Consider the following 15,832-nt stretch of genomic DNA (forward strand, 5'->3'; position numbering starts at 1 on the left):
TCTGCCTGTTATCATTCTCTCTCTCTCTCTCGTTCCCTCACTGTGTCTTTCTGGCATATTCTGTTTGCCTCTCTCTCTCTCTCTCTCTCTCTCTCTCTCTCTCTATCTCTCTCTACTCTCTCTCTCTCTCTCTCTCTCTCAGCTTGGCAACCACTTGTTAGGTCTCAGGGGACTCGTCTGTTTTCATACATTGATAACATTCTCTCTCTTCCCTCGGCCTCTCCATCACTCTCACACTATTCTCTCTTTCCTTTTACTCTTGCTTTATCTCTCGTTCTGTCCTCTCTCTCTCTTTCTTCTCTCTTTCTCTCTCTCATTTATTTGGTTATTCTCTGAATTTCTCTCTAAAGTGTGATAGGAATATCGCTGGGCTGCATTTCCTGGCTGACTGAGTGTGTATATATATATATATATAGCTTTCTAGAGTGTGTCTGTGTGTGTCTGTGTGTGAAATTAAATAATGTGTTTAGAGCCTCGTTAGGAGCTGCTGTGTGTCTGAACTGAAAGAGTGATGTGTCTCTTAAAGAGACAGACTGTTCCGCAGAACTCAGACCATCACCCTAATACAAATACACACGTATTAAGATATAGACAGAGACAGACAGCTAATTATGGGAGGTGATCAGACGATGTGTGCGTGTGTGTATGTGTTGGGGGGGGTAAATTACAAACACACAGTAAGTAAGGGGTTAAACTGCTGTGAAGATGAATGGGTAAGGCTAAACTGCTGTAGGCTGAATTGGAGGCGACTAAACTGCTGTAGGTTGAATGAGCGAGGCTAAACTGTAGGCTGAATGGGTGGGGCTAAACTACTGTAGGCTGAATTGGAAGGGGCTAAACTGCTGTAGGCTGAATTGGAGGTGGCTAAACTGCTGTAGGCGGAATGGAGGTGGCTAAACTGCTGTAGGCGGAATTGGAGGTGGCTTAACAGCTGTAGGCTGAATTGGAGGCGGCTAAACTGCTGTAGGTTGAATGGGTGGGGCTAAACAGCTGCAAGATGAATGAGCGAGGCTAAACTGTAGGCTGAATGGGTAGGGCTAAACTACTGTAGGCTGATTTGGAAGGGGCTAAACTGCTGTAGGCTGAATGGGTGGGGCTAAACTGCTGTAGGCTGATTTGGAAGGGGCTAAACTGCTGTAGGCTGATTTGGAAGGGGCTAAACTGCTGTAGGCTGATTTGGAAGGGGCTAAACTGCTGTAGGCTGAATGGGTGGGGCTAAACTACTGTAGGCTGATTTGGAAGGGGCTAAACTGCTGTAGGCTGAATGGGTGGGGCTAAACTACTGTAGGCTGAATGGGTGGGGCTAAACTGCTGTAGGCTGAATTGGAAGGGGCTAAACTGCTGTAGGCTGAATGGGTGGGGCTAAACTATAGGCTGAATAGGTGAGGCTAAACTACTGTAGGCTGAATTGGAGGTGGCTAAACTGCTGTAGGCTGAATGGGTGGGGCTAAACTGTAGGCTGAATGGGTGGGGCTAAACTGCTGTAGGCTGAATTGGAAGGGGCTAAACTGCTGTAGGCTGAATTGGAGGTGGCTAAACTGCTGTAGGCTGAATGGGTGGGGCTAAACTGTAGGCTGAATGGGTGGGGCTAAACTGCTGTAGGCTGAATTGGAAGGGGCTAAACTGCTGTAGGCTGAATGGGTGGGCTAAACTATAGGCTGAATAGGTGAGGCTAAACTACTGTAGGCTGAATTGGAGGTGGCTAAACTGCTGTAGGCTGAATTGGAAGGGGCTAAACTGCTGTAGGCTGAATGGGTGGGGCTAAACTGTAGGCTGAATGGGTGGGGCTAAACTGCTGTAGGCTGAATTGGAAGGGGCTAAACTGCTGTAGGCTGAATGGGCAAGGCAAAACTGCTGTAGGCATGTCATGACAGAGGGCAGCTTAGGCCTAAAGTTTAAAGGAATGGGCTTGGGTCCAGAAGAATGCAGGCCGGATCCCTTGGATGGGATGGGTCAAATGTGGAGGTTAAATTCTGTTGTACTGCTGTGCTAAGTTAGCTAACAAGTGATGGAAGCTTTATTAGCATTCCAGTTAGCATGGACTCATTTCTAAATCGCTACACACTCGCATTTAAAATGTGTGATTTGCTCAGTCATCTCTAAACAGACTATGCTATTAGCACCATGCTAATTCCTTTTCTAGTAAAGTTGTTCATTGTTAGTGACACTGGCCTCACAGCTTCAGTTTAAAACTAAAAAAGCACCAAACATGTCTTGGTTGGTGAACAGTTGGAGCGGGAGGGAGCCAAGGGAGGTAAATTGGTCTTTTCTTTGTCATTGTCCAGTTCAGTGCTGTGTGACTGGAATCAGCTGATGTGAGCCACAGATATTCCCATTGCGCACACACACACACACACACACACACTGCAATGACTTTCTTGATGAATTGAAAAGCGCTCACACTGGCCGGTTTCCCAGCACAGCATTATGGGACAGCTTGGAGTGCTGTAATAGTGGACTTATTGACAGAGACGAACAGACACACACACACTCACAGCCTGATGTTCGGCCTGTCTCTGCCATGCTGAGAAGACATTATTATTATTTAATCATCAAAGTGCCGCCAGACTTTTTTTTACAATCATTCTACAGTAATTTATATTCAATCTGACCTCTCCGTCTCCTCTAGGTAATGGATGGATCATTAGTTTATTAGACTTCTGATTCCCTCTGCTGCATTAACAGGAGGATAAGCTCACACGTAGCTGACATCACTGACTAATTAACAGCACTGACATGCAACACGTTTATAAAGGGTTCATATCATTGAAATGTTTCCAATATTTAGAATGACGTATATCATCCCACTTTGCCTACAGCAGTTTAGCACCACCCTAACTTTAGCACCATGCTAAAGTTATAAGGAGTATTTCGGCCTGGACTGCTTTTTCATGAGGGCAGTGTATCAGAAATGAACTAATTTACACATATTAGTCTTAAAGTCACTGCCTGCTTAATTCTAAGGGTTAAAGTGATGAGAAAATGGATGTAAGAAGAAACTGCGACCTTTTGGGATAAACAAGGCCACACAAATGTTGTAAGCTGACCTCAAGGTAACAAAGGAAATACTTGAAAATGTTGGAAATGGGCCATTTAAAACTCTTAGGCTAAAACATGCATGACCTTACTGGAAGGTGGCTTGGCCTTATAGGTATGCAGATCTAAACTCTCAACAGTGTTTCCCAATGAAGTAAAGGAAAATCAATGTAAAAGATGAAAATAATATTTGAATAACTCCTAAAGTGCCCCAGGTCGAGTCCTGTAGTCTACCTTTGTGTTTAAAAGGTCTGGTTATTAGTTGAGGAACACATTTTCAGTATAGAACTCTCATAATACACATTATTGGCACTAGGTAAGCTAGCTAACTGCATGGATGACCATGACTATTAGAGCCTTCAGTTCAGGTCACAGATGTGAAAACACCCCCTGTACCACGATGCACACCCACACCAAGTAATAGAATTCTAGTAGCATGTTAGGGCGAAGCTAATGGCAATGCACATTAAACCTTTTTGGATGTTAGAGCTTGATTTAAGCTTAAAACAGACATTAACGTGTATTTTGCCTCGTCTGTTTTGGTGTAACAGAGTCTATTTCAGTAAAGAGTGTGGGCATACAGCTGTTGCTGCTGTTTTCCATTTCTGACTGAAATTTCTGAGCTGCGTTTGGAATCGCTCCCTGTTACAGAAATACTGCACTATATAGAGTCAGCCTTTTTATGGTGTAGTTTGAAATGACAATGGAACATTTTACTCCCCATATAGTTCACTATTGGACATCAGTATTGCATCACAAAATGTAGTGTACAGACGATTTACGCTAGAATTTCCAATGTAAACTATAATGCATTGCAGTGGTGTCTTACTACCAACAAAGAAGTTTCCGTATAGGAAAGTCTGTTGACTCTGCAGCCATCTTTGCAACACCGGGCAGTTATTTCCAGTCACACAATACCAGGCTCCCTTCTCTGAGGACAGACCAATATACTCAAAGCTGGAGGTCAGTTTACTGTTTCAAAAACACATCTTAAATAACATAAAAAGAAATCTGACCAACCCTCATTTTTGTATTGTGGCTCAATAATGCACAAAAGAAAGAAAATCATTTTTCGGCTTGTTCAGGCTTCTGCACTCACGCAGATCACTACATCGAGGGGGGCTTTCCCTACTGGCACGTCAACTCTCCTCCGCTGGAGCGTAATCAGGAAACTGACTGACTCATTTTGGCCATATTGAGCATTACAAGACATCCCATTCATATTATAACCAGTGGTCTGTCTCCTTATTTACAAAATCTCTGGTCAGACGCATACAAAATGTGAGTAGGTGTCACTTTCATTTAAATAAATACCAATGCTCATATTAGTGACGCAGTTTCTTCTGAGAATAGAGCCATGGGAGTCCTGGGACGTTAGGACCACCTCTCTGGTGGTTCGAGTGCAGTCTACAGTCTAAGTGGCACAAATGGTATTTCACACATGGTGTTTCCCACAGCGCTCGAGCACAGCATTAAAACTCCCGCCCATGCTCACGTGGGACGTGGTGACGTCATCACAAAGAAAACTTTAGCGGTTTAGAGGCAGACGATAACGGAAAGCAATAATTCAGTTTTTTTAAATTTTTTTTTTTATATATGACATGATCAATTGCGCAGCGCATGTGCCACAATTTAACAAATTAAATTTTATGCTTAGCTAAAGGCGTCGCAAAAACAATCGATTTTCATTTGAATATGCACATTTTTCAGAGCTGGCTGCCCGCGTGAACGCCCCGCTCGACGTCTCGGAGACCTCCTTAACTTCTCGCGATACCGTCGGGCAGCGAAGGAGACGCGCCGCAGTGTTTGAAGCGCAGACAGCGACCATGGCCGACACTAATCCCGAATTCGAGAGCGAAATTAAGCAGGAGGACTCACTCGGTGCTTCACCCAGCATCGAAGAAGATGGAGACGCGCAGTCTGAGAATACAAACGGCGTCAACACGTAATATATAGATAGCTATATATTTTCTCCCGGTGTTTCTGTGGTTGGGTTAGCCTGTATGCTAACAAACGGCCTTAAGTCGGCGGCTAATGCTAACGGCTAACCATCGAGCGCGCCTCATCTGTTATATACAAATAGCCAGTCCTTCTTTAACTAAAGGTTACTCACACTCACTCAGTAATTAGTTAAGTAGTAAAAACGCAGATCACCTCCGTTAGTTTGGCTGTTTTCTGGCTGTGTTCGCGACGAGGCTTAGCTAGCTAGCTGGCTAACTTGGCTAGCTGTTTAACCGGGTTAGCTAGCTGTGCAAGCAGCGACCCTTAATCACTAGCTAATGTAGCCAGCTAGCTACCGTCCTATTAACGTTAGCTAGATAGCTAGCTAACTCTCTGATAAACGCCCTGAGCAATAAACATGTTTGCCGTCACATTTTACCATTAGACATCACTAGCCTGGTCGTTTTATTTGCTACTGCTCAGCATCTTAAACGTGAGCTCCGTTGTTAGCTAGTGCTAGATAGCTGCTTAGCCAGCCAGCTAGTCCTAGCTAAATGGGTCGTTGTTAAACTGTTAGATTGGATTTAGGTTTTAATGTTTATTAACTAACGCTAGAAATGTTTAAAGTAGCTGCAGAGACATTTAGCAGTTTGATCTAGTTCCTTACATTTAGACACAAACGTGTGTGTACTGTTATGCAATCTGCGTTGATGCTTTTAGCTCATTGTTAGTGGGGGTGGTGTGTGTGTGTGTGTGTGTGTGTGTGTGGGGGGGGGTGTAACGGTAGGTTTCGGTGATGAAGGTAAAGGCTTGGTCTGATTTTAGGTAGCTGTTGTATCTGATAAATATTATGGATTCCTATTGACTGAATTCTGAACTTGAATCCCTAAAGTATCAAAGTAGAAAAATGTTTTAATGCACTCTTGTTCCCTCAGTTTAGAAGTGATGTTTTAGTTGCAGTAAAGGGACGGTTTAATAAACCGAGGGAATGTTTTAATCTACTTAAATAATTTTTTGCTATGATACATTAGGTCACTACATGTTACTTGCAACGCTAAGCCAGGGAGATTGATTCTACAGAGCTCCGGTTACACACCGCAAATTGGTTTGGTTGAGAAAAATACCTGCCTCATTTAAAATCCAAAGATGGCAATGTACCTGCCTCAATCAAAACATTATGTATGCTCCAGAGCCAAACAGTCAACAGCTGTCTCTAACCAGAATGTTTAAATTGTGTAGGTATTTAAAGCATTAGTTATGGTCTTAACTTTGATTTCTTATTGGGTTATCATTTGTGATGTTTCCAACCAAGGTTGTATGAGCAATACAGTATGTTTGTTTTTTTTTTTTTTGGTTGTTTTTTTTAGCTGATACCAACTTGAAATGGTTGTTTTCTTAATTCTTATCACTGTTCATATAATATTGCACTCAGAATCGCCTGAGTGTTTTGCTTTTGGGAGAAGGTGTCTGTCTGATGATTTTTACTCCTATGTTCAGTTAAAGGATGTTTAATCCTGTTTTTAATGATGCATGCAGTCCAGGAGGGTTCATATGCAAGTAATTACTGGCAATAAGCATTGCAAATTTTATGCTGGTCTTGTGTTGACAACCACACTAATACATGCTGTTATTTTTATCTAGTGAGACTGAGGACACCCTAAAGGAGAAATCGGAGGGCAAAGATAAGTCTTCTGGTGGCAGAAAGTCAAACCGCTACCACCCGTATAAGGACCGGCATGGGGGATCCGGAGACAAGAAGGCCTCTCACAGAAACCGCGTGTTCATTAGCAATATCCCTTATGATATGAAGTGGCAGGCAATTAAAGATCTAATGCGAGACAAAGGTAACGGTTGCAGAGTGGCGCACACATTCGCTCCTCTTCCCTCTGTCAGTAGCTTTTCTAGGGGCTTTTTATCATAAGATGAAAATCAGGCAGATGAGCTGAAGTTGAATGATGCTAACATGGACAGGGTTTCTTTTTTCCTCTTGGGAGGAGTTTAACCACAGCTTTGGTTTGTATCTGTCCCAGATAAAGATTTTATGGGCCTTTGTATTTGTAAATAGCTCCAACATGTAACCTCAGTGATTGTTATTTTAATTGTAGAATCTGTTGTAAGGTGACAAAGATGATTGAAAATTGATGTTATTTTGCCTGACATTGGAATTTGGTTCATTCAATGTTTATTAGAAGGTTGGTAAAGGTGGATGGTCACCTTAAAACAGTACTGTGCTTAAACTGTAATTGTTTTTGAAACTGTGTATCTCTATAGTTGAATGTTGTTGTATAGCTGCCTGGTGTTTGATGTGTACAATTACAGTATGGTATGGTGGTGTTGTGGGCGGCGATTTGGTTGATGGTGATTAACTGGGCTCTTCTACCTGTAGTGTTGTATCCAGGTCTGCTGTGAAGACACCACCGGTGTTTTTAAATGCATTGTTTTTTGTTTCTTTGGTATTTTCCCCTTTTGTATGTCTCATGTAGTCGGTGAGGTTACATACGTGGAGCTCTTTAAGGATGCTGAAGGAAAGTCAAGGGTAAGTGCTGGCGACTCTGCTGTGCCGTGCGAGGCTTTAAATGCTCTCTGCGGCTCATTCTCTAATTTTGTTGCACCCGTGACTGATTTTAGGTTTATTTTTGTGGGTGGAGTCTGATCCCGCTGACGACCGTTGTCCTTTTGACCTTGGGTTGGTTTGTTGAAGCTTATCAAAAGTGACTTTAGTGGGGGAAATTTTAAAATGTTTAAAGAAAACTCCAGTTTATTTGGCTGTAAATTGGTGGTTTCCAGTCTGGAGCTATATCTTTTTAGGAAATATGATGATTTATCTGATGATTGGTCTGGTGTTTCTATTGATCACTAAGATTTTTTGGGAATTTTGATAATGCAAAGTGACTTCAGACAGAATGTGAATGCTACGGGGATTTCTCTTTAATGTTTTACAGTATCTGTACTGTTTATTGATTGACTTGCTTTTTCAGCTGCCTTCTTAAACCGTCCATGTCTGTGTGTAGATTCAGTTCACTTCTTCTACAACATAAGAATTTTCAGACTCTAAGTATTCTGAATTTCTCATTGAATCTGTCCTTTTTTGCTTTAATATAACTGCCCAGTGAATTATGATGTGCCTTTTAAAATATATATATATATATATATATATATATATATATATATATATATATATATATATATATATATATATATATATATATAGTATAATATAGTCTTTGCAGAAAGTCAATGTTTGATTTTATGTTTGATTTATTTAGTGATAATTGTAACTACAAAAAAGTAAAGTAGTGTCCTTATGTTATCTTTAACTGACTTAATTTATCAAACAGTTCATTTGTGCGTTTGATTTGCATTAATTTGTATGGTCTGTTTATTCTCCTTCATGGCCTGTAAATGTGTTTCTCCTGCACTGCTGACAGGGATGTGGGTGAGTACACTTATTTTCTTTCTATAGAAATGTCCACTATTTCTTCTTTTCGTAGCCCAACGGTGGTGTTCTGGTCGGTTAACAAAATAGAGATCATATTTTTAAGTATTGCTCAAATCTTGTTTTTGTTCTCGTTATTCCTCCTGATAGGGTGGTTGAATTCAAAGATGAGGAGTTTGTGAAGAAAGCGTTGGAGGTCATGAATAAGCATGATCTAAACGGCAGACCTCTGAACATCAAAGAGGTACAGTGTCTTTCTGTCTCACTTTAACTGATAAAAAATTGCCCTTGTGCTCCACTGCCACTTATTTCCCCCCTCCTTCAATGTTCAGTGGTCATCCCAACAACAATGGTGATGGCAAATGATCTAAACGGCCATGCTCCACCGTTCAGTTGGTTTCTGAATGTTCAGTTAGTCTGTGTTGTTGCAGGACCCTGATGGAGAGCATGCACGTCGGGTGCTTCAGAGGTCTGGTGGCATGTACTCTGGAGGAAGGGGCCAGGATTCGGGTCCGGTGGGAATGAATTTGCCCCCCTCTATTGCGAACAACCCAAACGTCCCTCCAGATATCATTAACGCACTGCAGGCAGGACGCCTCGGCTCCACAGTGTTTGTGGCCAATGTAAGTAAAGAAAGTAGCTTACTACTACTATGCGTTGCAGTGAATTACAAAGTGCATATGTCTGTCCTTAAACACATTCAGTTGATGTCATCTAGTTGATGACACTAAAAGGCTGAAATGCCCCTATTGTGAACACATTTACCTACTAAAACGAGTAAATGCTCCCAAAACAATGCAAATAGGTAGTCTGCTAGTGATCAAGTGTCTGTACATGTTTGAAAGTATCTGCGGTTGCCTGTGCATGCTTATAAACAGTGTGTTCCCATTGAAATATGGATGACCAAGAACCTTTAGAGACCTGCTCCTAGGGTTGCTAAAAAGTCAACTGAAAAAAGCAGTCAAATTTGCTTTCCTGCAGTGTCTGATGCTGGAATGTTTATGCATATAGAAGTCATCTAAAGTCCACAGATTAATTGCATCCATGGCATTTTTCTTTTGTTTTTCCTGTTTGTCTGTGTGTGTGTGTAGCTGGACTTTAAGGTGGGCTGGAAGAAGCTGAAGGAAGTGTTCAGCATGGCTGGTGCTGTGAAGAGGGCAGATGTGAAGGAGGATAAAGATGGGAAAAGCAGAGGAATGGGCACAGTCACCTTCGAGCAGGCACTGGAGGCTGTGCAGGCTATCTGTATCCTTCACACACTGACAGGGATTTGCAAGAATAGTAGGGATGTCCAGACTGATGTCGGAGCCAATCCAGGCATTTTTTTAATGTGCATTGTATTAAACTCGATCAAAATCTCCTGTCTTAACACTTTATTCTGCTGAATTTTCCAACATTCTCTGCATAGTTTGATGGGTCGGCTCATTCAGAGGTGGATTTGGTGTTAAATGGGTAATTGTAACCTATATTCATATATTTGCATTAATGCCATATGAGGCAAGTTAGTACTAAAGACAACTTTAGAAAGTAGTGCTCAAATGTGTAGGAATTGTGAGTATTGTTCCCCGTTTCTCCTTTAACCATGCTAAACAGCCATGTTTAATGGTCAGATGCTGTTTGACAGACAGATGCATGTCAAAATGGTGAGTTATTCTGAATCTTAACAATTATCTATGCATTTCACCCTGTTAAAGGTATTTGACCCCATGTGAGGAGTGGGATTAATATAATTTTTTTTTTTACCCTCTTAGGATGAAAAGTCTATTCCCCTGGATGATTTCCGTGCAGCCGAAAAAAGCCCTCAGTTGCCCCGTAAGAAAGCATGCAGCCTTTCTGATCTAGTTTTTGTGTTCATGTATTAAATTAGAAGTATCATCTTTAAAGAATTTAAGTGACACTTGAAGTGCAGGTGTATGAAGGTGTGTATATATGCTTGTGTTCAGTTCATGGCAGCTTCTAAAACATTGCTGTTATCCCAAAAAGGAGGTTTTGTTGATGTGAAAATAAGCCCTGTTTTTCTGGGTTAGTGGTTACTTCTTGACTACTGGCTTCTGACTTGCATTTAGAGCTGATTATCCACTTCACCTTAAGCCCAGTTTTTGTTTTAAAGCAGATCACATTGGTTTTCAGGAATGACTAGGGCTGATAATCTTAATTCAGTACTTGAATTAAGATAATGATACCAAATAAGTACTTCCCACAACTAATCCCACAGAGTATCAAAATGTCATTTATTCCGATGCTGAATTTTACACTGTTGATTAGCTGATTTTATTAAAGGAGTCAAATCTAATGGACTCTTATCCTTGTTTAGTATGTGTGTGATGGTCTGTTTGTGTTGTGTTTTCAGGTGGTCTGGGGGGCATTGGAATGGGTTTGGGTCCTGGCGGTCAGCCAATCAATACTAACCGTCTGAGTGGAGGAGGAATGGGCTCAATGGGAGGAGGTCAGTTCAGACACCCTTTTGTAATTAAGTTTATTGTATGTTCTGGCTGATTCTGAATATATACGTGTTCGAAACTATAAAATCACTACTGCGGTCATCTTTGATTATGGTTCGTTAGGACAGGATTTGGTGTGCCATAAAATCTCAGATATAAAAAAGGCAAATTATCCCGAACTAGAACACAGATAATAATAAAATACATTAATACATTTTTTTTTTTAAAGTACAAAAGTTGTACTTTATTGTATATGAGGTTATGTTCTGATTATGTTGATGCGTGACGATGCAGTTTTGACCTTCTAAAACTGACCATGTAATTTGTTCCCTGGCCAGCTTTAATCTCCTTACCTAGAAAGCCAATTGTCCTTATGCAACATCTTTTTGATGTGCCGTTTTAAAATTTCTCAGAATCATAACAACCTTAAACCTTATCAGGTCTTATCGAGCGCGTCATTTTCCGATCGTTCAGTAAAGTCCATGTTTCGTGCTAGAGATTCGTCGGACAGAATTGAGATTTCAGCTCTGTTACATTTTAATCCAGAAGATGAGCACTATAGAGATAAAGACAGATAGGAGGGAGATGGGGAGATAAGATTAGAGTGTGGATGTCATTATGATGATCTTATAAAGTAAACAGAAGCGCATTGTTGTGACAGGAGATCGTTCTCTGCTCTCGAGCGCCAACTCGACTAGACTTCTCTGATTATTGCTCAATGTGGGCCTGACCTAGTACTCTTTTCATGGCTAAAGGGAAGGTGGTCACAATGGTGGTGATGCATGTTACCGCCCCAACCTTAATGTATGCCGACGCATCGCTGTTGGATTAAATTTGCCATTTTGCACAAGGCGTATGCGTATGAATTCCCCCACCCAGTCACCAATTCACAATCTGAATCATGGCTCCTTCTTGCTCTGTATGACGACGGATTTGTGAAGGAAAAAGTTGCCAAGTCTGTGAACTAGCTGAATATATTCTCGAAATGATGGGTGAAACGAACTACCCTGCAAAAAAAAAAAAAAAAAAAAAAAAAAAAAAAAAAAATATAAATATATATATATATATATATATATATATATATATATATATATATATATATATATATATATATATATATATATATATATATATAATAACGGCTAATTAGTAGTAAGGTAGACTGCTGGGCAATATGATGACATTTTTATCGTGTCATGTAAAAATATATGCTTTTCTAAGCATATCAATGATATCGTTAGTGCTTATTAAACACTGATCAAATGCACATGTGATTACAAGCAGTGTAATTACACTGGTTTAATTGGATGAAGTGCAGCAGATGTTGAATAAAAATCATGCTGTTCGGTATGGGTGAGTATCTGAATCTTTAGTTCAGAATCTAATGATGTATTTAAGCTGTGATTACATGTAAGGTGTGTCGCGAAATTGAGTCTTTTTACCGTATCGCTCAGCCCTAATTACACCAATAAAGAATGTAGGAAAGTAGATGGCAAGATAATTATCGCTAAGAGAGCTGGTTCCTTTCTAACTTATCTAAATGGCAGCTAAAGAAAGCTTTTGGCCACAATTGGGGAAACAGAATGGCACAGTCATGTCTCTTTCCTTAGGAATGGATGGCGGTGGCTACGGAGGCATGAACAGGATGGGAGGTAGGAAATGGATTGATTCTTCAGCTTTCCTTCTCAACCCAGACTTAAGCTAACATGTAAATATCCTGCTTTGTCTGACCTGTATGTATGTGTTGCAGGAATGGGTGGTGGGTTTGGAGGAATGGATGGAGTTGGTTCAATGGGTGGATTTGGAGGCAGAGACATGGCACCCATGGGCAGGATGGGAGGCAAGACTGTGCATTCTAACAAATCTTAAAAAAAATAAAATTAACTGTTGTGTTCAGCTCACCATTACTATCCAACCTACTTCTCTGCACAGTTTTTGTGACCTTTTTTTTTTTTTCTTTCTCTCTGTGTGTAGATATGTATCGGGCAGGTATGGGGGGAATGGACCGTGATTTTGGCCGCAGTGACATGGGAATGAACCGGCCATTTGGTGATTCATTTGGAGGACTTGGTAAGCAGAACAGTCATGGACGCACAGTGTTAACAAAACTGTATGCCTGACGTGTGTGTGTGTGTGATCTGAAATTTTTCAGTAGTTTTGTTAGTTTTAAAAACTTCATGTCGCCACTGTTCGGTATTATTAAATGGTTTATTCAGTTATTAAAATGCACAAATAAAATTGGAGGACCCAAATGTTTCAGCTCTGACGAGTGTGTACTTCACTGCATATTATTAGTGTTGATGCTTTTGATGCCTGTGTCCTTTTCTGATGAGCTGTTGCATCTCTCTCTCCCTCTCTTTCTCCCTCCCTCCTTCTCTAGGAGGTGGAATGGGAGGTTATGGAGGAGGAATGGGAAATGCTGGAATGGGGCCCATGGGAGCAGGATTAGGTACACACTGATCAGACACCACATTTAGTGATTTTTTTTTTTTATTATTATTTTTTTTTTTATTGTTTTTTTAAGCTATGGTTTAATTGGTCTTTTTCTGTTTATACAATTGAGTTAAATACAAGTGAGCATGAACACGTAAGCAGCAAGTGTTTTTGATTTCATGTGTTTTGATGTGCGGACATGTCACGTGCATCATTGCTGATGGGTGTGTGTGTGCTTGCAGGAGGCATGGGTAATATGAGCATGGACCGCATGAGTGGAGGTTTTGACCGGATGGGCGGGAACATGGACATGGGCCGAGGTTTCGGGCAGTACAGCGGCGGCTCGGGTCACATGGGCGGAGGCATGTCTGACAGGGGGGTAGGATCAAAGGGAGGGTGCCAAATCTTTGTGAGAAACGTGAGTACGGAGGAGGTTGGATGGACTTTTTGGATGGAAGATTGTACATGCTGTAGTGCTGCTAGTTAAACCATGTCTTGCTGATTTCCACCTGAATGTGTAAATCAAGATTTTGTACATAGATTAAGTGTTGTGGAAAAACATACTTCTGATAACAACAAATATTAATTATTGAAAACGTACAGGAAATTCTGTAATTACCTAATTATCCTTTGATCGTATTTCATTGTTGCCCTTTCTGCACACAGTTGTCCTATGACCTCACATGGCAAAAACTGAAGGAAAAGTTCAGCCATTGTGGTAAGTGTTAATGTATTACACTACTAATAAAACTGTTTGGAGAAAGAAGCATCATATGTAATGGAGTACCTACAATCGAGCAAAATGAACATGAGCCTTAGAGTGTTCATTTCATGACAACCCCGGTTTTTCAAAATCTCCTTACGGCAAATGCGCTGTTGCATGATTATTATGCAATTTGTGAGTCATGTAGATGCGATGAGTTTTTTATTTATTTATTTTTTAAACTAGCTGCTATTTTCATTCTTAAAACTGTTAGAAAATGTTAATTTCTGTAGAGCTGAGCAACTTTCTTCAAATTATGTTGCAAGCAGCAATCCTTGGGGTCCAAGCTCTGCTTGCCGTTTCAGAGCAAACAGAGGATTTAATTGCATTCAGCCTCATCAGTGAAGTCAGGTGCTGATGCTGTATAATTAGTTATGACATTTCAACTTTATCACAGAGGTATTGAATTGAGCTCCAACTCTTTTTGTCCTTCTGTCCTGTGCTTGGCATGGGGGCTGGTGATAGATTCATGTGCAGATGCTCTAGACTGTTGTATTCCATTGGTCCATGCTTTTGTGGATATTACACTTACAGAGCACTTTGGTATGATGCACCATGTCACCCCTCCCCCCTCTCTCTCTCATTGCAGGTCAGGTGATGTTTGCAGAAATTAAGATGGAGAATGGAAAATCTAAAGGTTGCGGGACTGTGCGGTTTGATTCCCCAGAGAGTGCCGAAAAAGCCTGCAGGCTGATGAATGGAACCAAGATAAATGGCAGGGAGGTGGATGTGCGCCTCGACCGCAATGCGTAAACAAACACACTAACCGATGTCACAGCACCCCTTCTCATCAAGACCTCCCCATTCATCCCCCTTCCTGACCATTGTTTTGTTTTAAAAACACTTTTCTAAACTTTTGGACTGCATTTCTCACACGCATGCACACACACACACTCTAAGAATATCATAATCAGACTGTAGTAGTGATTATTGTGCAGAATGTTTTGTTTATATACTGTGACTACTTAATTTTGTTCACTTTCTTTTTTTGTAAACCCCTTTTTAATTTGTGGATCACATGTTTATTTGGATGAAAAACAACCAAAATAAACTTTTTAATTTTTAAGCTGTGTCTCGGTCCTGAATGTGGCCTTGATCAAAGTGTTTTGTCTGCCAGGTGGGTTTTGGGTTTTAGAGGGTCAAAGATTGAGGCTGTACAAACTATAACTGTGCATTTATGTAAAATCGAATCGGCTCCGAAAGCCGTAAAACTTTTTAAAGAGGTTTTCTGTGAAGTGCTTCAGTTGAAATTACATTGGCGGTAAAGTGAGAAAGGATCATAGATGTGCCGGAGTCAGTTACTACAAACCTCAACATAAATGCCATCTCAATGACGTTCCTCTTTACAGCTTTAACCTGTTCCAAAAGGACTTTATGCTCTATGAAAATTCCTTTTGAATATGCTGGACATGTTGGACTTTTTGTTCATTTACCTCTAGCAAAAAGAAAATGACCCAACTGAATGTCTTGTGTTATTACTGTCATAAAATGTGCATAAACCTAAAATTGCTTATGTTAGTGAACTGCTCTGGTATGTGTACTGGCCAACAGGTAAAGTTTCAAAATAATGTATTGTCCTGTATTCATCTGAACTAGCAAATAAAACCCTTAGCCTTTCATTTTAAGAGGACAGCCAGTCAGACAGCCAAGAAACCGGAGAATAGGGGATCTTCGATCTTTACATTTTATGTCATATTTATTTGTCAAATGCATCATGTTTTATGCAGTACCATGTTCTGACTGAAAGAGAATTATGGCTGTGTAGATGTTCTGTCACTGTTT

At 40.7% G+C, this 15,832-nt stretch overlaps 1 protein-coding gene across 1 annotated transcript; it reads left to right on the forward strand.

Annotated features, from left to right (window-relative positions):
- The first annotated feature begins 4,816 nt into the window (after nucleotides 1–4,816).
- myef2 (myelin expression factor 2) lies at nucleotides 4,817–15,116 on the forward strand. The gene is made up of 17 exons (XM_072695731.1): nucleotides 4,817–4,981; nucleotides 6,619–6,821; nucleotides 7,461–7,513; nucleotides 8,406–8,413; nucleotides 8,564–8,657; nucleotides 8,845–9,036; nucleotides 9,505–9,658; nucleotides 10,007–10,056; nucleotides 10,165–10,225; nucleotides 10,764–10,859; nucleotides 12,465–12,506; nucleotides 12,605–12,694; nucleotides 12,829–12,924; nucleotides 13,235–13,303; nucleotides 13,530–13,705; nucleotides 13,954–14,005; nucleotides 14,640–15,116. Exons 1-17 carry the CDS (start codon nucleotides 4,863–4,865, stop codon nucleotides 14,801–14,803), a joined length of 1,719 nt encoding a protein of 572 aa, XP_072551832.1. The 5' UTR covers nucleotides 4,817–4,862; the 3' UTR covers nucleotides 14,804–15,116.
- Nucleotides 15,117–15,832: the final 716 nt, after the last annotated feature.

This window comes from Salminus brasiliensis, chromosome 13 (assembly GCF_030463535.1).
Source record: "Salminus brasiliensis chromosome 13, fSalBra1.hap2, whole genome shotgun sequence".
NCBI classification, from domain to species: Eukaryota; Metazoa; Chordata; class Actinopteri; order Characiformes; family Bryconidae; genus Salminus; species Salminus brasiliensis.

Bases quoted from the DNA above. Each gene is read 5' to 3' on its own strand.
- myef2 (XM_072695731.1), top strand. From the start codon at position 4,863: ATGGCCGACACTAATCCCGAATTCGAGAGCGAAATTAAGCAGGAGGAC. The intron at 4,982-6,618 runs GTAATATATAGA...ATTTTTATCTAG, and splicing joins AATACAAACGGCGTCAACAC to TGAGACTGAGGACACCCTAA. The intron at 13,304-13,529 runs GTACACACTGAT...GTGTGCTTGCAG, and splicing joins GCCCATGGGAGCAGGATTAG to GAGGCATGGGTAATATGAGC.